Source organism: Leptinotarsa decemlineata, unplaced genomic scaffold, assembly GCF_025532065.1.
Source record: "Leptinotarsa decemlineata unplaced genomic scaffold, Ldec_3_MD MMD2_tig00003308_RagTag_RagTag, whole genome shotgun sequence".
NCBI classification, from domain to species: domain Eukaryota; kingdom Metazoa; phylum Arthropoda; class Insecta; order Coleoptera; family Chrysomelidae; genus Leptinotarsa; species Leptinotarsa decemlineata.
Window position 1 is genome coordinate 410612 of NW_027412586.1, and position 27039 is coordinate 437650.

Genomic DNA, 27039 nt, shown 5'->3' on the forward strand with positions numbered 1-27039 from the left:
GTATCTTTTCCTGGAATCCTCTGATGTAGGGAAGTGTAAGCACTGGTTGTAGCGGCTTCTCTTCCTTTCGGGGCTCCTGCTGTCTTTTAGCGAAAGTCTATTCCATCATCGCTTTTGAGTAGCCATTTCTTTGAAGATCATTTTTGAAGATGTCTAGTTCCTTCTTGAGACCTTCCTTCGTATTACAAAGTCCGAAAGCACGGTCTAATAGAGTTTTGATGATTCCTCTCTTAGTCGATTTATGGTGGGTTTTCGGTATACAGATGTTTGCCATTCAGTGTCGGTCCTCTTCACCAATACGTCTAAGAATGGCAATTCGTTATGGCTTCTCCATTGTGAAAGTGATGGAAGGACTTACGTTGTTGATGTGCTTCAGGAAGGTGTCCAGTTCTACATGCCCGTGGTTCAATATTATGAAGGTGTCGTCCATGTATCTCAACCAGACTCGGAGCTTCTTGCGGGCTTCTTCAATGGCCAGAGGTTCAAACCGCTCCATATATATGTTGACTATAACCAGTGAGAGTGGCGATCCTATTGGCAGTTGCTCATCTTGCGTAAAAAATTCGTACTTTAGTTGAAAATAGCAGTTTTGTACACAACATCCTACTAATTCCATGTTTACTTGTATCCGTAAGTTTGTTCTATCTTTCAGGTCCCCATCCTCGAATAGTTTCATCTGTATGATTTGAAGTCCTTCTTCGACACGTTGGTGTAGAGGCTTTTCAAGTCGAAACTGATTAGTTGATACTGCTCTGTGACTTCGATTACCCCTAGTCTTGTATTTTATGTAATTGTAATTTCAGTCTTTTTGCTTGATATAATTGTCATTTTTCAGCTAATCTTTTTAATTTTTATAGATTCTTTCAGGGATTTCAAATCAATTCATATTAGATAATGGAAGTTCTAACCAATGAAATGCACCGCGAAACAATGTCAACTACCTTCAAACAACCGTATAATGATTATAATAGATTACTTTTCATTTTCTAGATAAGTCCTACTTCTCTGATTTCAGTAAAGAATCTTGTCTTTTCTTTTATATACGCTAAGTCTTCACTCTGTTGTCGGAAGAAACGTAATTTTTTGTCCATAATGAATTTATTATTATTTTGTGTCTGGGGGAAATTTCTGTCGAATTCAATATTTTCTTTACATTCAACAGATTTTAAAATAATTTTTGATCGTTTTTAGATTTTGTATCCCCTCGCTCCCATCTACCAACGGTTGGGAAATTCCGTTTATAATAAAAATCTCATTATGTATTGTAATAATGTGCTGAACATTTTCAAAATTTTCTCTGCATCGAAAAGTATCCTATGGACCTTGTATAGAATTATGTGATTATTTTTTCAATAGCAAAATAAACTGAGAAGTTATTAATTTTACGACACATTATGTTGCCATAATTCAATCGATTTGTCAACACTAAAGGTGAATTTATGCACATTCGATTAGCAAGTAATGAGTTTCATTTATTATCAATAAGAAATGAGTAAGTTACAAAAACGATGGCATTTGTGAATTCCCAATTAAAAAGTCACAATGAAATAAATAGTAGGCAAGCACTCAAGCTTTTATAGGAAAAAAATATGTAATATCGACTTTTGTTCTGTAGGGCCCTTGATTTTGTTTAGAAAATATAATGAAGAATTAATAAAAACTTCAATCAAAAACGTTTTTCAAAAGTAGTTTAAAAACTACTGTTCATCTATTATCTATAGGGAATTTTTAAAACAGTATCATACATTTCCATTTCAGCGATTCTGAAAGCAAATAATTTAAAAAACGATGAAACTGAACAGAACACAGTATACAAAGGTTATTCATTCCTCTTTTCTACTGTATATGTTCAGAAATGGGCCAATCAGCGGTCATTTGCGCCCTATATGACTACTAGTAAAAAATTGGTACGATCAAAAAGTAAAAAAGTTAAAAGTTGGCCAACTTCTACTCGTCACTTTTCACTCGATAATTGTTGATTTTTCTGCATAAACCTGTCCATTGGAAAGTGAGGAGTTCAACTTATAATTGATAATTGTTACTTGCTAATCGAGTGTGTATAAATTCACCATAACTGTTCAGAATATTCCCAAATTAATGTTAGTGAAAAGTTATCTTTTCAAACTTTAAAACAAATTTTTTCTAAGGTATATTTAAGTTCACAATTGTTTCTATATAAAGATATTCCTGCAATCATTCATGTATTATGTATATTGAATAAACATAGTGTTATTATAATTTTGTTCGTGACTTTTAAACTTCACACATATTCATATACCTACTATTAATGATGGACATAGTTAATACCGGCTTTACACGTGAAACGCATTCGTGTTTCCGATGAATTGCCCATTAGTTGTTTCAGTCTTTAATGCACTGCATATATCGTGTTCAAGTTGAATATAAAACAAGATAAATATCTGTTTCTAAAACCATTGAATTCCTGAAATGACTATCATTAGGAGGTACCTGTTTTTTCAGTATTCAACATATCATTAAGTTGTCAACAAGGTGGTCAAAGTATTCAAGAAATACAGAAAGTGTTTGTTGAAATGGTTTCCATAATATCATCTAATAGCCTAATTTATTATGCACATACGTTCAAAAATGGTTTTTTATTGTTATTCAATGATAGTTATACTTATTGAGAAAATGATTTAAATTTTTCAAGTGAAATTTATTCGTTCTTCCTATTGATAAATAAAAAATTTCTTAATTTTCCCGATTCTTCGTCAACAAAAGATATCACATAATTTGTATTGTAATAATTGATGTTTGTCAATTTTAAAATAAATTTTAAAATGAATTTTGATTAAAATATATTTTTTATAGAACGATAATTGGCAATATTGAGTACCAAGTGCAGAAATGTTTTGTGCATATTCATGATCATGAAAATGCAACCTGTTGAATTACGTGAACCAGTCATGTTATTAATAAAACAGATACACATAAAGAATATTTCATTAGTTTCAATAATCTACATATTTTATTTAAAATTTTTTGAATTCTAATATCATTTGGTGTACAGTGTTCTGATAAATTGTTAGCTCACAGAAATATGAAGTTGTCAGAATTTAATCACCAACAAGCCAGTTTGACCCAATTATGAATAGAAACAGATTTGCCGAATCATGAGAAATACAGATCAACAAAATTATAAACTTTTACAATTTTATAAACTCAAGTACACTCTGCATATGTCTCCGTAATCGAACGGATATATGACCGCAGAGGGTCAAAGAGAGTGGTCGCTTTCTGTAAGTAGAACTACTAATATAAAGTATAATGTAACTTCTCTATGACCGAATTCATTGTCGAAGGTATTTGACACAACATCGCATGAGCTCATCATGCATTCGTTCAGGTCATTATCCTTTTGTTGTCACTATGTCTGGCATTTATGTGTGTCTCAAATTGTTCCCAACAAATGAAAAATCTTTTTATAATCGGTTTGCCAGAAAATTTCACTACCCAAAAAATGTTTTGCATCATCTCAAATATTATAACACACATTAAATTGGAATAAAATTTTTTCATCATACAGGTAGAATAAAAAATTATCAATCGATGCAAGATTAAACTAAGCTCAAATTTTAAAATACAGAAAATATTATTCAGGAAAGTTGTTCAGATTGACATTATTTTCCTGAATATGAATTCCGTAGCTTTCAAATTAATTAAATTCACTCTTGATGAAAACCTAGATAGATCTAAAGTCACATTACATTTGTACAAATGAAAAATTTCTGCTATTTAAAGTTTACATATTCTTGTTACTATATCTGGCATTCCTACGGTATTCACAAGAAACAGAAAAGTCTTATGATCCGGTGTATATTGAGTTAATGAAAACTGCCAAATTATTTGAAGCTATTCACTCCCCACACTCTTGCTGATACAATCCAACACAATAAGCCAATCTATTGAATTGGTTTTTTCGATTATTGGAATCTCAATGTTCTTGATACTCAAAATCATATCGGCTTGCTGAAATACTACATGGGCTAAAAAGTCTCGGACCTAACACATACATGGCGCTGGTCTTATTGCAAGGATGGCAAAGAAGATTTATGAACTTCTGGCAGAATCTTCCAGGATTCGCTCACTCCAAGGCGTTTATTCACCCTTCGAAGCTTGATACCAAACAGTTTTTGGACTATAGTAGTGATGAACTACGATGTCTAACGGGCCTTCTTACAGGTCACTGTCATTTGAATCACAGTATGCAGTGACTCGGACTGTAGGAAGACACTGTGTATCGCCTCTGTTTGTGAAATGATGAAACAGCAAACATCCTGCCCCGCTGGAGACTAAATCAGGTTTTTAGTCTGTCATTTGAATCACAGTATGCAGTGACTCGGACTGTAGGAAGACACTGTGTATCGCCTCTGTTTGTGAAATGATGAAACAGCAAACATCCTGCCCCGCTGGAGACTAAATCAGGTTTTTAGAGTTCGGCAGAGCCATAATCTTACCATGTGACCGGAAAGACCACTCACCACCACTCACCACTCAAACTAATCGGCTTCGTTATGTAGCTGGGTTTATTTGATCGAGTGTGAATACGTGTAAGCCACAATAATCTTCAATACAATACTGACTTCCAAAAGAAAGCTGTTGAAATTTCATGATCTTCTTATAAGTTTGTGAATTATTGTGCTATGAGTGACACTATTTTTTGTTATTTTTGAAACAATGGATCAAAAACAATTTCGTGTTTTAATTTCTCACTGCAGAACGCAGTGGACGTGCAAATGAAGCAGTAATACCAGAAAACAAAAAATCCACAAAATCGTTTTGAATAATCGAAAAGTAAAGTTGCGTGAGTTAGCTGACATTGTGAAGATACAAAAGAACGTGTTGGCTCTACATTGCATGAGCAGTTGACCAAAACAAGAACGTCTTGATGATTCTGAGCAGTGTTTGGCCATGTTTAAACATAATAAACCGGAGTGGAGAGCAACTAGTGAACCTCGTCCAAAACGCCCGAAAGCACAACACTCGGCTGTAAAGGTTATGGCCCCGGTATTTTGGGATGTGCGTGGTGTAATATTAATCAATTATCTTGAGAAGGGAAATAACATCAACAGTGAATATTGTATTGCGTTATTGGAGCGTTTGAAAGCCGAAATTGCAGAAAAATGACCCTATTTCAAAAAAGGAAGTGCTGCTTCATCAAGACAATGCAGTGTGACAAATCAATGAAAACGATGGCAAACATGTGCATAAAATGGGCTTCGAATTGCTCCCGCATATACCATATTCGCTAGATTTTGCTCCCAACGACTACTGGCTGTTCGCAGGCCTCAAATAGTATGCTCACTCACCGCTCGAATGAAAAGGTAATTGCTGAAACTGAGGTCTATTTTGAAACAAAAGATACATCACTCTACAAAAGTGGTATTGAAATGTCAGAGCGGCGCGGCGCTGAAATGATCATGTCGCTTCTAATGGAGATTACGTTGATGCACAAAGCCAATTTTTAACGAAGGAAAAAAAAAACAAAACGCGTTTTCGTTCTCAAGCCCAAGACTTTTCAGCCAGGTGTTAAAACAGTAATTTTGGCTGGATAAAATCATGATTGTAATATCATAATTTCACATAATACGTAATCGGGCATTTATTTTGGACTGATATTAGAAAAAAGTTATTATTGTTCAATCCACAATAATTGATTAGGTTATACAGTAATTATTTCATGTCGACAAAGTCATTGTTTTATATGTGTTCACTCCGTCGTTCCGTATGTGAATTCTCTACACACTTTTCTGAAGAGTTTTTAGTATCGTCTGATAATTTCTTCTTCCTTCTGTTTATTGTGTCAGAAAATATATTTTAGATAGACATATGATACAGTTCAACCATATGTTTATTATTTTTACCATAATTGTTTGCGTCCCAATCCACAGGCGATTTTCTGGGAAACGCATCACTATTCCCACACTAGAATCCACAATGCCGGAAATTACTTTTCGACAACGTCTACTCAGGCAAATTTTGAAACAGCTCAATATCAACAAGGTGTTTGGTCCTGATGAAGTACCCGTCATCGAGTTGAAAAGTGCGCCAATGAACTCACACTAGTATTTTGCAGACTTCTCAACCCGTTTTACAAGGAAGGGGTTTTTCCTTCTTGTTGGAAAATTGCTCGCATTTAGCCCATTCCTAAAAAGGGCAAGAAAAATCTTCCACATAACTATAGACCAGTCGCTTTGCTATCAGTGATATCAAAAATCATGGAGAAAATCGTAAACCACCATATCCTTAAATATCTGGAAGGCTTTAACATCTTGAGCGATCATCAATATGACACCTATATTTGGAATAACGCAATCGAGAAACATGGAGAGCCAAGAGCTGTTGCGCTTGATATTTCTGAGACCTGTGTGGCTTGAGGGTTTGCTGGTCAATTTTCGATGCTATGGCTTGTCAGATCATTTTTGTGTATGGCTCTCCAGCTTCCTGAAAGAACCTTTCCTGCAAGTGGGCATCGATGGATATCTCTCGAATACTTTCACCATCATCGCTGGTGCTCCCCAGGGATCCTCTTTTTATTGTACATCAGCGACTTATTGAAAAAAGAAGAATCCAATATATTGCTTCGCTGACAACAGCACACTTTTCTGTCATTCCATTTGGATTCCAGGACATCGGCTACGGATGCACATCTTCACCGGCAGCAGGAGTTTGCATATTTTAATGAGGATCTAGAAGTGATTTCGAATAGGGGTGGAAGTAACCCGGTTCAATTCAATGCCACACAAACGCAGACATCGGTTTTCTCCAAAATGATAAATGTCTCCGAACCAGATATAATAGTGTCAAGACAGACAATTCAGCTTTCTGATTCTATAAGTTTGTTGGGGGTTGAAATGGACACCGATATATCTTGGCACAATCATGTAGCTGGAATTGCAAAAGCTGCTTCTCAAAAACTTGGAACACTGTTCCAAATCAGAAAACTGTACGAACTTCAGCAACTTTTGATGCTTTATAAAGCTCATCTTAGACCTACGTTGGGCTATTGTTCTCATGTATAAAGATCCGCCCCTAGGCATATCCTGAAGCTACTGGATTCCATCCAGAAAAGAGCCATTCGCCTGATTGGAGACGCGAATATCACTTGCAACCTTGATAGTCTGGAAAGGTTGGGGATTTGTCCCTCTTCTGACAGAATGATTTAGACTTCCACTGCTGAGGCTTTCAGTGTCATTGCTTTTCGAGTTTGAAAGCCGTGGATTTTTGGAATTTCTTCCTGACGTTTCGCTGGCGCGAGTGGCTAGCTTCTTCAGAGGTTTAACCATCATGGCTTGCTGTCCGATGACCTTGTGGCTACGTTACGTGGATAACACCTTCGTCATCTGGAAACATGGAAGACACGCCCTGAACCGTTTCCTAAACCACTTGAACGCCCAACACCCGAGCATAGAATTCACCATGGAGATTGAGCAATACCAACGGATAGCTTTCCTAGATGTACTAGTAGAACGATGTGGTACCAAACTAACCCACAAAGTGTATCGAAAACCCACACTCGCAAATAGATAATAGCACGCACTCTCGAACCACCATCCTAGCCAAAAGAGAGGAGTCATACCAACTCTAACGGAACGGGATCGGAGAATATGTGAACCAGAACATCTGGAGAGGGAACTGAAATACCTTGAAGTGACCTTGAGATCGAATGGATACAGTGCCTCCGAGACCAGAAAAGTCATGAAACCGAAGGGTACCACGGTTCAGAAAGCGAAAAAGGATAAGATGGTTGCACGCGCATATCTACCGTTTATCCCTAGGGTCACGGACATAATTGGAAAACTATTGGGCAAACACGACATCGAAACAGTCTTCAAACCCACGAGGAAGATACAACAAAGCCTCAGGTCGGCTAAAGACCCATTATAGCAGCGGGGGTCTATCGCATACCGTGCACTTGTGGAAAGGTATATATCGGAACCACTAAACGATCCATGGGAACAAGACTAAAAGAGCATAAAAGGGCCTGCAGACTAGGCCAAACGGACGAGTCAGCTATGGCAGAACACGCACTCAGTGAAGAAGACCACATAATTTTGTTTGAAAACCCAGAACTAATTGCCCCCAAACAGGGATACCATAGCCGACTGGTACAGGAGACAATAGAGATCCACAAATACACGGTTAATTTCAACAGAACAGAAGAAGCGGTGAACCTCAATCGAATATGGAACCCCATTTTAAGGAATTCTAGAATAACGAACAGGACAACAGGCAGCAAGATTGTTTATGTTCCAGGGTCAAGTGCAGGTACGGGTACAGGTACGAGTGCAGGTACAAGTGCAGTTACGAGTACAGGTACGAATATAGGTACAAATACAGGTACAAATACAGGTACACATACAGGTACAAATACAACTGATTACCTGACAAGGCATAAATACACTTTACGAAGCCTAAAAGGTAGTCATCGGACAGCAAGCCATGATGGTTAAACCTCTGAAGAAGTTAGCCACTCGCGCCAGCGAAACGTCAGGAAGAAATTCCAAAAATCCACGCCTTTCAAAAATTCGAAAAGCAATGACACTGTTCCTCTTCTATTGATTCCACTGGGAGCGGTACATATCAGAAATACGCGACGGACTATGCCTACTCATTGTTTTGAGGTTCAACTCAGTACACTTCGCATTTTACTATTTAAGAACTCTTTCATTTGGAGAACTGCGTTCATGTGGAATATCTTTGCATAGGCACCGCTCTTAGAGCGCCTTGAAGATTTTCCTATAGTGCTCGTGTTTTGTTCAAAAAAATTAAATAAAATACAAGAACAAAACAGATACATTCTTGAATAGCAAGAAGTATTAAAAAAATCAAGTGAGTGAACAAAGGAGCATGATGAAAAATAAAACAAAACAAAAGATCGATTGTATAGGGGTTAACTTCAAAAAGTAGTTGTTTTATTTTATATTCGAATACTTGTTCTTTGGTTATCATTTTGAAAAACTCCCTAAGTGCATAGTTTCAGCCCCAAAATCTCAAACGAGTTCAGACGTAGAGATTAACGTGTTTTGGGTATGTGAAAACGATTTATTATGCGGTTATTATATTCATGATAAAATTGGTTTTGTTTGAAAACTTTTTTTTATGGATGTACAACAAAACAGAGCACGATGATATTCGTTATGGTTCTAATATAATTTTTTTTTGAGTTATAAAAATATTGTGTGCAGTTGTAGAGTTTCCCCAAACAATAATCTCATCTTGCTGTATCTGCCCGTGGTAATATGAAAGTAGACCAGAGTTGTCTAAAATTCTTTTCAGGTTTCTTAACAGATAACACTACTATAAAATAATATTTGAAAACGATTGCCAGTGAATAATTTTGGTAAATATTCAGAACTTTCTGAAATATGTATAAATTGAGTAAAATGACTCACCCGACATTGATTGAATGCAAAATTCCTAACCTTACACGAGTTGAATTTATACAATTGTACCAAATCGAATGTGCTTCTGTATTATTACATCATCACGATTTTTCATACTGTCGTTATTATTATTTATTAATCATACCCAAACTGCCGAAACCCAGCAAATTTCGTGTTTATATGAATCGGTATCAAATTATTCCATATGATTTTCACATACTCTTCTGAATTATATAGGGTGAATCTGAGAAGTTATTTTCTATTTTTCAATCCCGATTTTCATATTTGAGAACGAATATTTTGAAGATGCTATTGCACTTTTTTGTCTATGCTTTCATACTCTTTGATATTTTTTTTTCGGTAACCTTCAAAAGTTCAAAATTCCTGAGGTGCGACTTCTGAAATGGAGGATATTGTGTCGATAGTCACCTCAAAAACGGACACAACCATCTACCTGACAGCTTCACCCGACGTAGCTTTCCTCAGAGAGATAGAGGTCAATTCAATGTTATACTTTGTTTTCTAGTGATGTACTTCAATTTACTCCCGTGTCTTCGTAGCTAATCAGCTGAACGTCAAAAATGATAATAGTGTCGTAATCATTAAACTTATCAGATTTCAATAAATAGTATTTAGGGCAGTTTCCAGGTTTCGAAACAGAAAGAAGTAAAGTAATTAAAAATCAATGAATCAGGCCTAAAAGATTTGTCATGAGCGTGTAATATTGTAGAATTTTCGCTGAGCAAACAAGTCTTGGATGAAGCCCAACCGAAAACTCCATGCAATAGTTTTTTATGTATAGTTTTTAGTCCAACATTATCAAGAACGAATGAAAGTAAAATTTCTATATCCAATATGCTCAAGCGAGAAACAATATTAGTCGAATAGTTCAAAATTCAGGTAATGAAATTCAAAATACTTCAACATTGAAAATCAATTCATATTTTGAAAATATTGAGATATATCTTAATATTGAAATCATCAATGATTCTGTCGACGAAGTAACAATACATAAACTGTGACACAATAAGACACCCAAAAACACCATCATTTACAGTTACTCAAATCGAAATGACTTGTGTAGAGGGTAACGTATACGTCAAAAACGAAGACTGTCTTTATCAACTTCGAATTAAAATTGAAAAAAGAAGCAGTTTAACAAAATTTAGGCACATTTTTATTGATTGTCCACAATTGTCTCTTCGTTCTATTCGGATTCCCAATTTACAGCTACAAGAGATTATATATCTTAACGAAGAGCTGGAAAAAAATTCAGCTTGATATTAGAGTAAAACTAAGTTTGATTCAACATGATCGGGTCATTTCGATCATCCATTGCAACTCGCAATGGATTATTGTGGTTAACACCAATTCAAATTCCACCAAACAAATACGAACGAACCTGACTAGAAACTCCTAATACATTTGGCCAGAAATATGAAACTCTTTTTACAGTTTTCTATTTTTACGGGTATTCAGTGTTGGTTTGGCTATACAAACAGGTTACAATTATAATGAAGTTACAGTAATCAAGTATAAAATTTATTTATACATATCATTTTCGTTATATTGCTCCCATATTGCTGGATTCTATCCATGTGATTGAAGATCCAAATATCACAAACAACCTTGATAACTTGAAACATCGAAGGAAAATTGGATTTTTTTTCTCAAGATACCTCCATGAGAAGTCTCCAACTAACAAAGTACTTGATTCTACTGAAAACGATACCTATACGATTATGTCAGAAGCGCGGCAAACTATACCTGCTCATCGCTTCGAGGTTCAACTCAAAACACCTCGGGCTACATTTTTAAGGAAGTTTTTTTTCTGGAAAACATTTTATTCGTGAAATAAACTTCATAAGACAGTGTTCCCAAATGGAAATAATGTTCATTTTCACAAAGGCATCTAGCTCGGAGCATTTTGTTTGTGTAGCAAAGCATGTGAATACTTATCTATAATTATTTGTTATCCAATCTATATCTGATTATTTGTTATTTAGACATTTTTTGCCTATTTTGACAATCAGCCTATAATAAATACAGTGCTGTTTTCAATAGTGGGAGTATCATAGATATTTTCTATGAAATGCAAATTGACGAAAGGTAGTCTTGAAAGAAGTCTTGAAAAATCCATCTGTTCTATCTTTTAATCGATTCAAAAAAAGCAAAAATGGCGATGACAACTCTCCTTGGAAATATTCCATCTAAGGAATCGGCTGAAAACCCGAACCATGAATCTCAAAGATAAACTGAGGAACCAACGGGGGTTCCTTTCAAAACCAAGATTGGATACCGCCACCGAATAAAAAATGGTTTTCTCTTTCTCTCTTGCTGCAGCTTTCATCGTTTGAGAGGCCTACTAGGTACTTTAGTTTTTTTTAACTTCTATTTTTGGGAAAGCACACATTCTTCAGTTCAATATATTTGTTCAATCAATGGGATTCCCTCTATTTTTTTTACTTACAGGAGAAACACCTCCAGTAACAAAATGAAATATTGAATTGAATTCACTTATTTGTTTCGTTGAATAATGGCATTGTACTCGAATATTTCAACAACAAATGCGTCAAAATAACATCCGGTAGAATACCATGGGAGGTCTTTAGAATTTTCTATTAAACAGCGTAATGCAAATAGTACAGATTTTAATATTGGCACGACTGATCGTGACCGCTTCCTGTAAGAATGTTCGTTCATGCCATGCATAAACACTGAAATCTCTTTATTGTGTGAGATAAAACGACACAGAGAAATTAGTTGAAAGATGCTATTTTATTTAATCCCTCTATAAAATAAATGTGTTTCTTCGCACATGAATAATTTATGCTTTTGAACTCCTGATTGTGGTGTCGCTCGATTCATGTATTTTCTTCCGTATGGGATGTGACTGGAGGATGTGTGGAAATTTGTCGAACAGTAAATTCCTAATATTTGTTCAGTTAGATGATAAAAGTTGCTTTGGAGCCTCTTGTGTATGTTATTTGAAATTACTTTTATCCAATTAGTTCTGTGAATTGCAAGTCTTGAAAAGTCGATTCATGGGATTTGCCCATCAAAACGCTCAGGAATTCCTTCGATATCTTTTAGAAGGTTTACATGAGGACCGCAATAGAATTACTGAGAAACCTAAACCGATCTTAACGGAGATTGACGAAAATTTGAGTGACACCGGCAAAGCGCAAGAGTCCTGGCTGAGATATTTAAACATAAACAACTCTAAAATTGTAGACAATTTCGTTGGTCAAATAAAATCCACTATGAAGTGCTCACACTATGGACACTCTTCAGTAATCTTCCATCCTGTCTGGGATATGTCTTTAGACATACCACAGAGAACTGACCAATTGAGTTGGTCACAATGCCTAGATTCCTTCACAAGAGAGAAAACTCTGGATGGAGGTGAAAAACCAACGTGTTCGAGGTGCAAGAAAAGAAGAAAATGCACAAAGTCCCTATCAATCCATAAATTTCCCAGTATTTTAGTAATTCATTTAAAAAGATTCTCTCCAACGGAAAGATTCAGAGACATATTGAATGTTGTCATCGACTTTTCTTTAGAAGGATTAGATATGAGCAATTATGCAACAGACAATGTGGATCCTTATCGTTATAATCTATATGCATTTTCGAATCACAGTGGGACTACTTACAACGGCCATTACACAGCATATTGCAGACACCCTTATAGTGGCACGTGGCATGAATACAACGATTCAAATGTATGCCCGATTTCACCTAATTCGCTTGTGAGTGAGAAGGCATATGTCCTCTTTTATGAACAGGAGAGAACGAAGCAGCACTTTTGAGGTGTTTTTTTCTTTTTTCTCTTAAATTATGTTAATTGATTTTTATTTGTATGTTCTATTGAGTAAAACTGTTGGGAGTTCTCATAACGACCAAAGGAATTTTGCTTCACAACGTCAGATAATATTGTTATGCCGAGAAAGATATTTATAAATAAGCTTTCAATCAACAATAAATACAACTTCTGAAAGAAATATTCAGAAAATCACTTTCGTTTTCCTCTCCTCGTCGTTTTCTGACTATTCATCGTTAAGTCGTCGCCATAATTCAGAGTTTGTGGAGAGCAGCAAGAACTTTATTTAATCACGATTTGATAACAATAGATAGACATCCATGCGAAAACTTCTAGAAACCCTATTTTTGTCTTTATGACAATTTTTTAAGGACAAAACCCAAGCACTACATAAAAATCCTAAAAGATCCTCTCAGAGCGGTGCCCGTGAGAAAGTAGCGATTCACATTGGATTTGAATCGCGTATTTCTGATATGTACCGCTCTTTGTGGATAAAATTTGCCAAGTCACTGCCAATCTTTCTTCGATGTTCCGAGCTATCAAGGTGGCACGTAATGTACGCGTAACCAATCAGGCGGATGGCTCTTTTCTGGATAGAATCCAGCAACTTCAGGGTATGTTTAGGGACAGAGCTCCATACATGAGAACAATACTACAAAAAGGTGTGATCTGAGCTTTATAAAGCATCAACAGTTGCTGAGGTGTGTACAGTTTCTGGTTCCGAACAGTGTTCCAAGCTTTTGAGAAGCAGCCTTTACAATTCCAGCGACATGATTGTGCCAAGATATATTTGTGTCCATTTTAACCCCCAACAAACTTATTGAAGCAGAAAGCGGAATTGTGTGACCTGACATTGTTATATCCTGTTCGTAGACATTTATCTTCTTGGAGAAAACCGATGCCTGGATTTTTGTGGCACTCGAAATCACTTCTATATCCTCATTAAGATATGCAACCTCCTGCTGCCGTTGAAGATGTGCCTCCGTAACCGATGTCCTGGAATCCAAATGGAATGACGAGACAAGCGTGCTGTCGTCAGCAAAGCAATATATTGAATTCTTCGTTTTTTTTCAATAAGTCGCTTATATGCAATGAAAAGAGGGTTGTAGACAATATGGATCCCTGGGGAGCACTAGCGTTGATGGTGAAGGTATTCGAGAGATATCCACCGATGGCCACTTGCAAGGAACGATCTTTCAGGAAAATGGAGAGCCATACACAGAAATGATCCGACAAGCCATAGCATCGAAGTTTGGTTATAACAAACTCTAATGACACACGGTTAAAGGCCTTAGAATCATCAAGCGCAACAGCTCTTGATTCTCCATGTTTCTCGATTGCGTTATCCCAAATATGGGTGACATACGATAGAAGGTCGCCTGTTGATCTTTGTTTCCGAAAGCCATATTGATGATCGCTCAAGATGTTGAAGCCTTCCAAATATTTGAGAATATGTTGGTTTACGACTTTCTCCATGATTTTTGATGTCACTGATAGCAAAGCGACTGGTAAATAGTTGTTTGGAAGATATTTCTTGTCCTTTTAGGAAGTAATCTTCCAACAAGAAGGAAAAACCCCTTTCTTGTAAGACAGGTTGAAAAGTCTACAAAATAATGGTGAGAGTTCATTCACGCACTTTTTAAATACTCTGACGGGCACTTCATAAGGGTCAAACGCCTTGTTGATATTGAATATTTCATTTCATTAAATTGCAACAATTATTCAATATAATAATTCACTAATAATTGTAATTAACAATCCAAGTGAATAAATTTATATTTACAAGGTGGCGGCAGGTTTCTTGAGGATATATACGACATTGAGTCAATAATGATGAGTTACAACAAAAATAATTTTAATTTTTGGAATAGGCCAATAGAAATGAAGTAATAATTGTTTCTGTCAGGAAATATATTCTCATCGGAATGTTTTCAGATGGCAAAAACTATATATAGCCAACAAAATCAAAGTGTTAACGATAATCCCTACTCCCTACTAATATTATAAATGCGAATGTAAGTTTGTTTGTTTTGGTTTCACGCGAAAACGATCATCATGAAATTCTGTACATGTTCTTGAAGGTATTAGAAGTAACATAGGATACTTTTTATTAAAAAAATATTTTTAATAATTGTTAATAAAAAAATATTGTAACTATTTGTGTGAAATTGTCTGTCACAAAACTCAATGTGACAAACCAAATCCTACGCAGGGGAAGCCGCGGGTAATAGCTAGTATTTTATAAATAGGTTTAAAAAATACCCACCTTTTCGATGGTATATGAAAAACGTCATCAACATTTGTTTCTCATTGAAATTTCTGTAATAATAATTCATCAGTTCTCATCACATTTCAATAGTGTCAAGAAAAAATATAAAATCACTGTTTCAAACGAAGATGTTTCAACAAAATCATTTGTCGTAAATTATCAAATTTGTTCAAACATCAAATGTTGAATTTTTATTAATCATCTTGAAATAATATTTTCATTCTTGAGAATACATAAAGTCTCGTATAAAAAATGCACATCATTAACGAACTATTAGAATTGTCAGTACTGGAGTGATAAAAATACCAGAATTTTTCGATAACGACTATCTCAGTACTCCCAGAAACGGAAATTATCGAACGTCATTATTTTTCAAATTTTCGAAGAAGAGAAATGACAATGACAAAATGATACTGATTTTACTAAGTTTATGCTGTTTACAAGTTGAATCAGTATAGCTAGTATATTACTCACATGACAATTTTCACATATTTAAATTCAGCACAGCGGAAGTTACTGCACATTTTTCGAACTTTATCTCTCAATTGAATCACTTTTGTGAAATCTTCGTAGAGGAATCCCCAATGGAGAAAGTAGAAAATAACTTTTAAGAAATTATTTTCTTATTAGTCAGTGGGCTATGGTTGAAGACTGGCAGTAAACAAATCTAAAGAAATGAACTTTTAACGTTCAAGCCAGTCTCGAATATACCTACAAACTAGGTTGAATAGACTGACGCCTATCAGAAAACAACTACTCCCCTGGCTAATACCACGAAGAGCGTTGGATTATATCCGACAGGCGTCAGTACAGGAATCTTCACAGAAAATTTCCTGCATATCCAATTAGCAATACAACTGAAAGATTCGACCTTCAATTTTGGAACGGGCACACTTGCAGACCGGTTTTGGACTCATTAACCACTCATGATATTCCATAATTGAAAATCGGAAATATTTCAGAGTATTTCATTTCTCTTCCTAAGTTGGAGCGAACAACAAAATGTCACTCCATCTAGTGGACGAGGTACTAACCAACTGCATATCCTAAATGTGCCCGATTTCTCTGAATAAGGAAGAAAAACGTTCCTATTTGTCAGTGGGCTATGCTTGAAGACTGGCAGTAAACAAATCTAAAGAAATGAACTTTAAACGTTCAAGCCAGTCTCGAATATACCTACACAGTAGGTTGAATGGACTGGCGCCTATCAGAAAACAACTACTCCGTGGTATTAGCCAGGGGAGTAGTTGTTTTCTGATAGGCGTCAGTCCATTCAACCTACTGTGTAAGTATATTCGAGACTGGCTTGAACGTTTAAAGTTTATTTCTTTAGATTTAAGAAATTACGCTAAAACCACGCTAAAACCATCGACAATTTGTGAGCAATTTGTGACATCCCGCACTTTGGAGTCCTATGACAGAAGACTCGAGTATAATTTAGTGATATTTTGATTATCAAATAAAAATTGAAATGTTCAAAAGTAAAGAATTTTCAATTTCTATAACGTAAACTACCTCGCCTCAAAACCATATTTTCAGTTGGATACGGTCGACATTTCTCAGACAGTTTCATTTGGCTATTACTACTGATACAATTGATGAGATGGTTATTTTGACTGTAGAAATCAAGTGAAAAAATTGATATACAGTTTCGAAAAATAGTGTGACGATTCATATAACAGTATTATGCTGCAATAGTTTTTCAAGTTTTCATTCTCATTCTCGTTGTGGGATCAATTGATCCAAAGTCATATCCATAGTAATAAAGGCATTCCTAAACTTACTCGATTTTCCCACTCGGTACTCAAAACATACAACACTCGCCATGATAATTCGCTCTTAGCGGCAATTAGTACCCTTTTGTCCAGATGAGTGTTATTTACGAATACTTAACGTTCATGATAAACAGTGCTTCTGAATTAATTATTTTTAACTTTTTCAATCGTTTTATTTCTGTTGTGGAAATCATGTATCTTCATTTCCATTGTGAAGAGTTTTGGGAATCTGTAATTTCTCATTAGTGCATCTTACGTTTGTCATTTCAATGATAAATTACCACAATTACAGCAACTTATGAAAGTGATACGAACGTGCCCATACCATTCAAAAAAGTGATCCGAGAGGGCAATTCAAACAAATAAACTAATACTGAAACCATTTTCAAATCTTTATAAATTCATCTTCAGTTCGACGAATTTCTTCTTAAAATAGAAAAATGTGAAATATTAGCCAGCCGAAACTATATCCAATATTTATTTTTGTAAATGAAATGAGATTGCTTTTAAGTCTCAGAGCACTTATAAAATCTGTTAGATACTGGAATTCTCACTTAGAATCACATCAATCTGTACTGGGTGTTAAGGAACTTATTATAGACAAGTTATAATTTCTTAGGTATTAGGTGTAATAAAATGAGATTTCGCATAAAAAATGGTATTTGTAAATGATTGAGGTTTTTGCCATTTTTTACTTTTCGGTGGCTCCGGTTTTGAAGTTTGAATGAACCACCCTTATATTTTCACATTTTTCGGTTTCTGAGACAATTTTGGAAATGAGTTTGTAAATTTTGAAAAGTGTTTTGCTCACTTCATCTTTTCAGGGTCAGTTTCAATATTGCATCTAAGTGGCCATGATCGGGTGTGAATTATTCTAAAGACCTCAAGTAATGTCAGAAAATCATAATGGATTTACGAAGTTTTAGTGACTAGTATGATAGATAGGAACAGACAAATTAACAAAATTACTTTTTCATCTAACTATTTTTTTTCAAGTGGCAGCCATTTTTTTTAAATCAAAACTATGAAAGTTCAACTTCAATAAGTCTAACTAGTCTTTTTGGAAAAGTAATTCAAAAAAGTAGCCAACAGACAATTTGGATTCTTGAGAACATTTAGAACATGTGTTCAAAGATGCTGGTTCGCGAACAATTGGCAACTGGCCCAACTGATGAAATGATATATAAAATCAATTTGTTGCTATAGAAAATCATAATTGTCAAATCAAAGTTATAGTGATATAATGTTTCAGTAAAAATTAAAAGGTATCCCTCTTTTCCTATCGACATTTCCTTGATCGAAAATGATTCATGACATATTAAAATCCATTATAATATTTTGAATTTGTTTGTAGAAATTATACGCATAAACGCGTCAAAATACGCTCATATGGAATATATTAATTACTGTAAATTGACTGAGCTGCATTTTTTGAAAACTTCGACTGAGTCTTCGGAAATACTTCTTTGTAGCCAATTTTGTAATGTACAAAAAAGGTTATATACGCTGCGAACGAAAATATCCCCCCTCTTAACTTTCAAACAAGGCAAGATATCAGAGGGGATCGTCTTGGACATGTCTGGCTACACTGTAAAACATAGGTCGAAGGTTACTACGTCTTTGTTATTATTCCTATTAAAGCAACCATTGAAAATAATAGAAAACTTCAAGATATTGACACTGATTTCTTCACACAGTGACAATTTATGTTCAATAGTGATTATTTAGTGTTTTTGTTGAGTTATTAATTCCAAGGTTGGGGATGCAAAACCCTATCAAAACTCCCGAGTAAACCATACAGTATTTTCATAAATTTCTGTATAAGGTGTCCGAATAAGAGCTTTCAATTTGATAACCCTTTTCAGGACTTATAATTGAATTTTTATAAAAAGTCAAGAACTGACCTGCACTCTTACCTCCGCAAATCAAAAGCGAATCGTTCCAACTGGGCACAGGTACTGCTTCCTTGCTCTAGATCAAGAAAAGAGTTGAGGAAAAGGTATACCTTCACGAAAAATATGTGGGTTTATGTCTGACCAATTTTAGAAAAAGATGAAGTTTCCTAAAAAAGGTCCCACCTCCCGGAACTCATATCACCAATATTTTTAATTTTAGTTTAGAGGTGAAAATAGTGCTAAAAGCGGGCGATGCGCGTCTCGCACGCGCTAACCGATACGAATCTTTTAACAATAAAAATTATTTCAACCCATTAAATACCATTATTATGAAAAAAAATCACAGTGTCATCAATCCGGCCCGCGACAGCCAATGATTACCTAATTGTTGTTACTATTGCTGTGATAAGTTGAAGAAGAAAACACAGAATGATAATTACTCGGTTTTATTTACTTGCAAGGTAAAACTTAACGACAGAAATGATGACAAAGAAAACTTAACTTAAGTATCTAAGTTTAAGCTGATCAATAACTAACAAATAATTGAAATGAATCACAGTATAACAAAACACTAATGAGATTTATTTAATTGTGATTTTCAACCGACAATACTTTGTAGTTGTGGATCAATTTTACTTGTACCAATTATCAAAAGAGATTTTAAGATGCTCATCGGTTAATTGAGATCTGTAAACATTTATTGTGTACTTCATCTTGGAAAACGTTTTCTCACACAAGTAAGTAGTACCAAAAACAGAAAACAACCCACGAGCAAATTTATGCAAATTATCAAATTGTTCCAAAGATGAATTTTGATATTTGTTCTTAAGCATATCACTGCACCGTAAATCAATAATTTCCATTTGGACTTCCGGAGCGAGGGTTTCAATGTCAGAATCAAAAGGATTTTAAAAATGCTTCATTTCATTCGCAATGACATCAAAATCTGAAAAACGAGTATCAAAATTTATCTTCAAAGCACTCAAAGTTTCGATTGCAAAATTGACGAGAAATTCAGTCTCTGTAGTGTGGCTGAATATTTCACATGTTTCAAAATGTGTGAAACATTTTTTACGTAATTGCGATTGAAATAGTATTATTTTGTGCCTGAAGGATTTGATATTGGTGTATAAATCAGAGAGAAGCTGATTTCCTCCTTGCAATCTCAAATTCAGTTCGTTCATATGATTTGTCAAATCGACATAGAAGGCTAACTTCCACATCCATTCACTATTTTCTAAATCGGCAAAAGGGCGCTGCTTCTCATTTAAAAAAATTTCGATCTCTGCTCGAAGTTAAAAAAGCGCTCAAGGACTTTTCTGAAGTAAGCCAGCGTACGGCAGTATGATATGGTAAATCATTTTCTCCAATCTGTTGAATAAACTCGCGGAATTGTCGGTGATTCAGCCCAGTAGATCTGATGAAGTTAACAACTGATATGACTGGTTTTAGAACTTCAGACATATCCAAATATTTTCCGCACAAGGACTGTTGATGAATGATACAATGTAAGGCTAATGGTGTTGAACCACCATCATTTTCTACAGCCTTTAATATAAGTGCAACCACTCCTTTATTTTTACCATACATATTTTTGCGTCCATCAGTTGTTATAGATTTAAAATTCCTCCATCGAAGGTTCTTTTTATTAATGGCATTTTCAACTCCCTTAAAAATATCTGCCATAGTTGTCGTGCCGTGATTACTATCAATATCAAGAAGTTCTTCATACACTTCATAGCTTTTATCTACTCCGCGAATAAAAATCAACACCTGAGCAGTATCTGAAACATCCGTCGACTCCTCCAATGCTAGAGAAAACCACTCATGATGTCCATTTTTGTCAGACAGTTGAGATGATATATTTTCTGCGATGTCTTGCACCCTCCGAGCCACGGTGTCTGCTGACAAACTGACACTTTTAAATAAATGTACCTTTTCGGGGCATATTTCTTCGATTACTGCAATCAAGCATTCTTTTATAATTTCTCCATCGGTAAATGGTTTGCCACGTTTTCCGATTTCAAGAGCCACACGAAAGCTGGCGCGAATTGCAGACTCTTGTTCAGTATTCGCTTTGGAAAACAAAGATTGCTGCGATTTGAGTCCGCGTTTCAAAGATTCAAAATTTTTCCTTCCGCAAACTTCCTATATACTTGGGGTAACTTTGAAGATGTTTCGATTCATAATGTCGTTTAATGATATAGTCTTTGAGAACAGCTATGGTTTCATTACAAATTAAACATAGCGCCTTATTACTGGACTCAATCACAAAATACTGAAAGTTCCATTTTTCTTGGAACGTTCTGCATTCACTGTCGATTTTTCGCTTCTTTTCCATACCAACAAATCACCCATAAAAATAATAAGTCGGGTGTTACTTTATTTCACAATAGACAGTTTCGCTTCCTTCGTCTTTCCTACGCAGACTAACTCGCAGTTGCGCCACTAGCCTTTTTATATGCATTTATTACTGCCATCTCGAGGTGATCGGAATACACTAGCTAGAACCAGAACTTTCTCGAACCAACGCGGTAATTCCAAATATTTAATTACGCCTAATGCCACCTAGGGGATAGCTGAAAAATATAGTACATAATACCACTACTCGCCACTAGATGTCGTTAAGTGTCACAATACACAATAATGATTGAAATGCAAAAAAGCGTAAGTTTGCTTAGGTCACGCACTTTGCGACTATCCTAGTCTAGAAATATAGTTAAGGGCAGAAATTGGTCCTTGTAACAAATTGAAAAAATCATTATGGCCCGAAGGCTTCAAAGTTTGAAGACCCCTGTTCTAGACCCTTGAATAAACGAAAATCCATGGAAAAAAATGTTTCCGTGATTATTTTATTAGATATACTTTAGTTAATTAAGTAATTTCTACAAGTTTTAAATTTACATAGAAACCCTGATAATTTTTAAACTGAAAACTTCAATTTTTGTTCACTTCTTGAAGCTTTTCCTGGAAGCCTTCAAAAAAGATTACTGTTGAAAAAATTAAATAAACTTGATCTTCCACTTTGTTATCAATAAACAAAGACGTTAAAAAGTGAAAAAATCAATTAAAGCAATTTTTTTTATATTTAAATTTATTCGTATTCTTATTATTTGAAGTTACATTAAAATTATTTTTCATATTTTTTAGCTCTATTTGTTTATGAAATTGTTATAAACAGATGTATTGTTCTTTGTTATATTATACTCGTACATCTGAATTATATGGAAGCACACAGCGCCCACATATTTTCATTATTTGTTTTTTGGAAATTATGACTTTTGATCTGTAAATTAATCTGGTAATTTCGAAACTACGACCTCCAACTCGAAATTTAAAAATTATGACTTTAGTCTCGTAATTTCTGAATTACGACTTTAAAATCGACTTCGAATTCAAAGTCAAAATTTCGAGATTAAAGTTGAAATTTCTTTTCAAAGTCATAATTTCGAGATTAAAGTCGTAATTTCAGAATTAAAGTCGTAATAATAATGATAATAATATCGTCTTTATTATTTCATAACAAAAAATAAGAAACAGAAATTAACATAATTATATCCTTAACCTACGAAATGAAATAAAGGGCGAAGTTCATCGTTTGTAATGCAATGCATCACAGAAAATGTTCTTCCACTTAACCCTGAAAAGAACACAAAAAAAAACAAATCTAAAAATGTGATTATTATATATAATAATACAGAAGTTTGAATACGAGCAAACACCTTACATTAGAACGTTTAATTCGCCTATTTTTTACAAGTTTTTACTTTTATTTCAGCAGAACAAATAGTCCTTATATTTACTTTTGAATTTAGTGGAATTTAGTTGTTTGAGAGAGGGGGGGACAGAATTATACTTTTGACAAATTTGGTACCTAAAGGACCGTCTGAACATTTCTATTTTGAATTTTGGCACGTCTAGCATATTTTTATGTCGAATATTCAAATTGTGAATATCTGTACGATATGTAATTTTTCTATGGAGATATGAGGGTTTTTTTGTTGTAATTATTTTATGGAAAAAACAAACAGCGTGAAGTAACCTCCTTTTCTCCATGTTCAACCACCCAATTTCTTGAAGTTTATATGAGATCCTTTGTCGCCGACCAATACCAAAGTTTAATCCAAGGCACGAGTTTTGAACTTTTTGAATTTTATTTTTGTATTCATTGGTTAAACATGGACCATAAAGAACATCACCATAGTTGAAAACCGAAAGTACCAAGGATTCACATAAAGATTTTTTTACATGGTAAGGCAGAATATGTCTACTGCCATAGATAACGATGATACCTTGGATGATACCTTGGACCGAAGATCATTACATTCAATGATCCGTTGCCAGTTCAACAAATCTATTTATATCTGCATTATTGACAACTTGACAAGCATTGTCTACGATTTTCGCTGGAAAACTGTGATATATTTGAGTATCATCAGCGTATAAATGCACTTGACAAGTTTGAAGAACTTGTAGTAAATGAGAAGTATATATAGAAAACAATAAAGGGCCAAGTATAGAACCTTGGGGTACTCCTGTTTTAATATATAGAGGTGCATTCCTCTATACTGACCATCTGCTGTCTATCTTTCATATAGTCTGCCAATAATGCCAAGCATTAACAGAAAAACCGATATATTCCAAAATATTCAACAAAAGATCATGACTAATAGTATCAAATGCCCGGCTGACTAACACCGTACATTTGTTTTCGTCTATTGCTTTCATTATATCATCCGCAATATGTAGAAGAGTGGTTGTACAGATATACCCTTTCCGAAATCACGATTGAACAGAAGGCAACAGAGAAAAATTCAAAAGATGGTTTTTAATTTGAAACTCCATGGATCTTTCTAGGATTTTAGACAATACAGGCAGAATACTTATTCCTCTCAAATCTTTAAATTCCATTGGACTTTGTTTTTTAAGCAGAACCTTCACAATGGCTTTCTGCCAGACCGTTGGGTAGACATTCTCGGTTAGACAGAAATTCATGATGTGGGTAATTTAGGGTTTGATATGGGGACAACACAACTTTATTAGCTTTATACTCAACCCATCGCCTCCTTTAGCATTCGTTGTTATTTCACAGATAGTTTTGTACACAAGCAGATCATTAATTTCTTCAAAATTGAATTCACTATCGACCCTTTTATTGTTTTTATAAAAGTTCAGTAAACTTTGTGGTGGTTCATGTTGTGGAATTGACTCTATAAAATACCTGTTTAGTTCCTGAGGATTTTTTAAAATTTCAGGTATAGTATTTTTCCTTTCAGATATAAATTTGTTAGCCTTGAGAATTTTCCACATGTCCTTTGGTGAATTATTGTCAAATGCATGGGCGAAATAAGCTTTCTTTTCTCTTTTAATAGCCTGCTTAATTAAATTACGCATTTGTCTATAGAAGTCCAAATGTCTTTGTAATTTTGTTCTCCTAAATTTTACTAGAGCTTTTTCTCTTTCAGCAATCATGATTTTTATCACTCCCGTCAGCCATGGAGCTTTCGGCTTTGTTACTCTGGAAGTAGTTATTGGCATATGTTTATCAAATATGTTGTATAAAGAATTTACCAAGTATGACACCTTCTCTTCAATCCTTTTCTGGTCATATATCCTTGAAAAAGAAGTATTGAACAGATCTACCTGAAAAAGGTCTTGGTTAAAGTTTTTGAAGCTCCTGTATGTACGGAGTTTGGGTTCACACTGCTCTTTACGTACCCTTAATTTACAGTACACTATATCATGATCAGAGATGTTGTGAGGTATAATACCGCTCTCCACTTCAGTTCCCTCTTGAACTATAACATAGTCCAAAAGTTTTGCCGACGTGGCCGTAACTCGAGTAGGAACATCTGTCAACTGGCAAAGATGCATTGTATTCATTATTGAGTGAAACTTCTTCACGCAATGATTTTCATTATCCAATAAATTTTAATTGAAATCACCCATACATACAATTTCATCTGTCACTGTTCCTATTGCAGCCAAGCTATCCTCAAATTCATCTAAAAATGCATTTGTATTCTGCTCATGAGGTTTATAAATTACACCAATAGCAATAGCCTTTTTTTCAACAGTAGTTCTTATCCAACACTGTTCCCATATATAATCCTGCCCACTATCAATTACCTCAAAACGCAATTTGTTACTAACATATACACATAAACCTCTTCCCCTGCAGCGATCTTGCATTACAAAAACCTATATTCAGAGAATACATTTCCAAAACAATTTATTCGTATCCAATTTCAAGAAAAAAAAAACCTAAAACTAACAAGAAGCAGATTCTTTTTTTGTCCTTTTTCTTTTGTGTTCTAAATGAGGCTGATAACAAATCAAAGAGAGCATCTCAACTGATCGCACCGCTGCCCATTAATCTAGCTATTGGTTACATTCCTCCGGTATTTTGGTGATATCTTCCATCTTACACATTTTCAACACGTGTTGCTGATCATTCAGCTTAACAAAAAGTGTTCCATTAATTGTCCATACTTTTCCAGCCAAGCCCATTCATTTAGAAGCTTCTCGAACAATTTCCAGTTGTTCCTTTGTAAGATCCTAAGATACTTCTAATCACCAGTTTGCTGCCATTTAGGAGACTCTCATTATTATACACAAGATTTTTAAAATAATTCGTGGAAAATTTGACTATTATTGCCCTACTTTTATTCCCATCTTTCTTCCGGTAGCAAAATTCAATACTGGAATCGTCTATTTTTAATTTATTATTGAAGATATCCAGGACAGTTTTAGTAACGTTTTCATTGGGTATTATTTCGGTAACACCATACAACCTCAAATTTTTACTTCTTCCTTTCTGTTCCTGTTTCTTCTGCTGATTGACCAAACTATTAATGGTCTCCTCCTGTTGCTCAAGTTTTTCAACTTTTTTTTCATTTTCCCGTTTCAGTTCACTGAATCTTTCGTTATATTTTTCCTCGACTATTTGAGTTATCGTTTCAGTGAGCCGACTTATGAAATCATCTGCTGTGTCCAATTTAGTAACAAGATTTCTTATACTTTAGTGCAGTTCCTCCTCGCCCTTACTGCTCTGGCTTTGTTTTCTTGTCTCCCTACTCATGACTGAGACAGAAATCAAACTCAAGGCCATTTGGACAAGTCAATCAGTTTCACAATCAAGAGTTGAACACTTTTTCACTATTATAACTTTCACAGAAATTACGAAGTTATAAATGTACACCTATATAGACTTTTTACTATGAATTAGCAGTACTGCGAAACACGTCTACTCTCTTCGACACATCAGCGAAACTCTATTTCGAAATTGAAGATGAAATTTTCAGTTTCAAAGTAGTAATTTGAATGAAATTTAATTTTTTTTTCAATGGTGCGTAAAGCTTATAGAAAGCTTATAGAAACGTAATAATTTTTATAGTACAGGATATAATCTGAAACTGAGAAAAACATTTTTTCCGAGAAGAAAACCATTGATAACATTCATATAAAATGATGCTGAAAAATCATTGAGCATTCTTGATTTCACAAGTTGAAAGTCAAGAGAAGTTCTTTTTGTAACCTGAGACTTTAAAATCGTTTAACTTTTTTAAATATGTTTTACAACTTTTCTGATTGGAAATGATTTGTCATTCTTATTGAAAACCCAAAGTTTTGAGATCATATGGCAACTTGTTTTTCTCAAGACAGTTCGAGTGCAAATAACTTTGATTATTCCTGAAAATACGGGGCTATTCAAATTCGAGTCTTAGCATGGGGATTTCGTAAAAGGTTAAAGATAGAGATTTCTGATTGGAAATGATTTATCAATCTTATTGAAAACCCAAAGTTTCGAGATCATATGGCAACTTGTTTTTCTTAACACAGTTCTATTGCAAATAACTTTGATTATTCC

At 34.7% G+C, this 27039-nt stretch overlaps 2 protein-coding genes across 3 annotated transcripts in view; one reads left to right on the top strand and one right to left on the bottom strand.

Moving 5' to 3' along the window:
• LOC111503711 (fibrillin-3) overlaps positions 1-27039 on the top strand; it is a 206480-nt gene that overhangs the window by 22805 nt on the left and 156636 nt on the right. The gene's annotated exons all lie outside the window — the stretch shown is intronic.
• Positions 23912-25723, bottom strand: LOC141483317 (uncharacterized). 2 transcript variants are annotated; one of them, XM_074177822.1, is made up of 3 exons: positions 24888-25723; positions 24741-24812; positions 23912-24687 (listed from the first exon to the last, which is right to left on the bottom strand). In XM_074177822.1, exons 1-3 carry the CDS (start codon positions 25050-25052, stop codon positions 24631-24633), a joined length of 294 nt encoding a protein of 97 aa, XP_074033923.1. In that variant the 5' UTR covers positions 25053-25723; the 3' UTR covers positions 23912-24630. The 2 variants fall into 2 exon arrangements, with proteins under 2 accessions (XP_074033923.1, XP_074033922.1); XM_074177821.1 differs by having other exon boundaries at positions 23912-24812.

Bases quoted from the DNA above. Each gene is read 5' to 3' on its own strand.
- LOC141483317 (XM_074177821.1), bottom strand. From the start codon at position 25,052: ATGAATACAATGCATCTTTGCCAGTTGACAGATGTTCCTACTCGAGTT. The intron at 24,813-24,887 runs GTACGTAAAGAG...GACCTTTTTCAG, and splicing joins TAGTGTACTGTAAATTAAGG to GTAGATCTGTTCAATACTTC.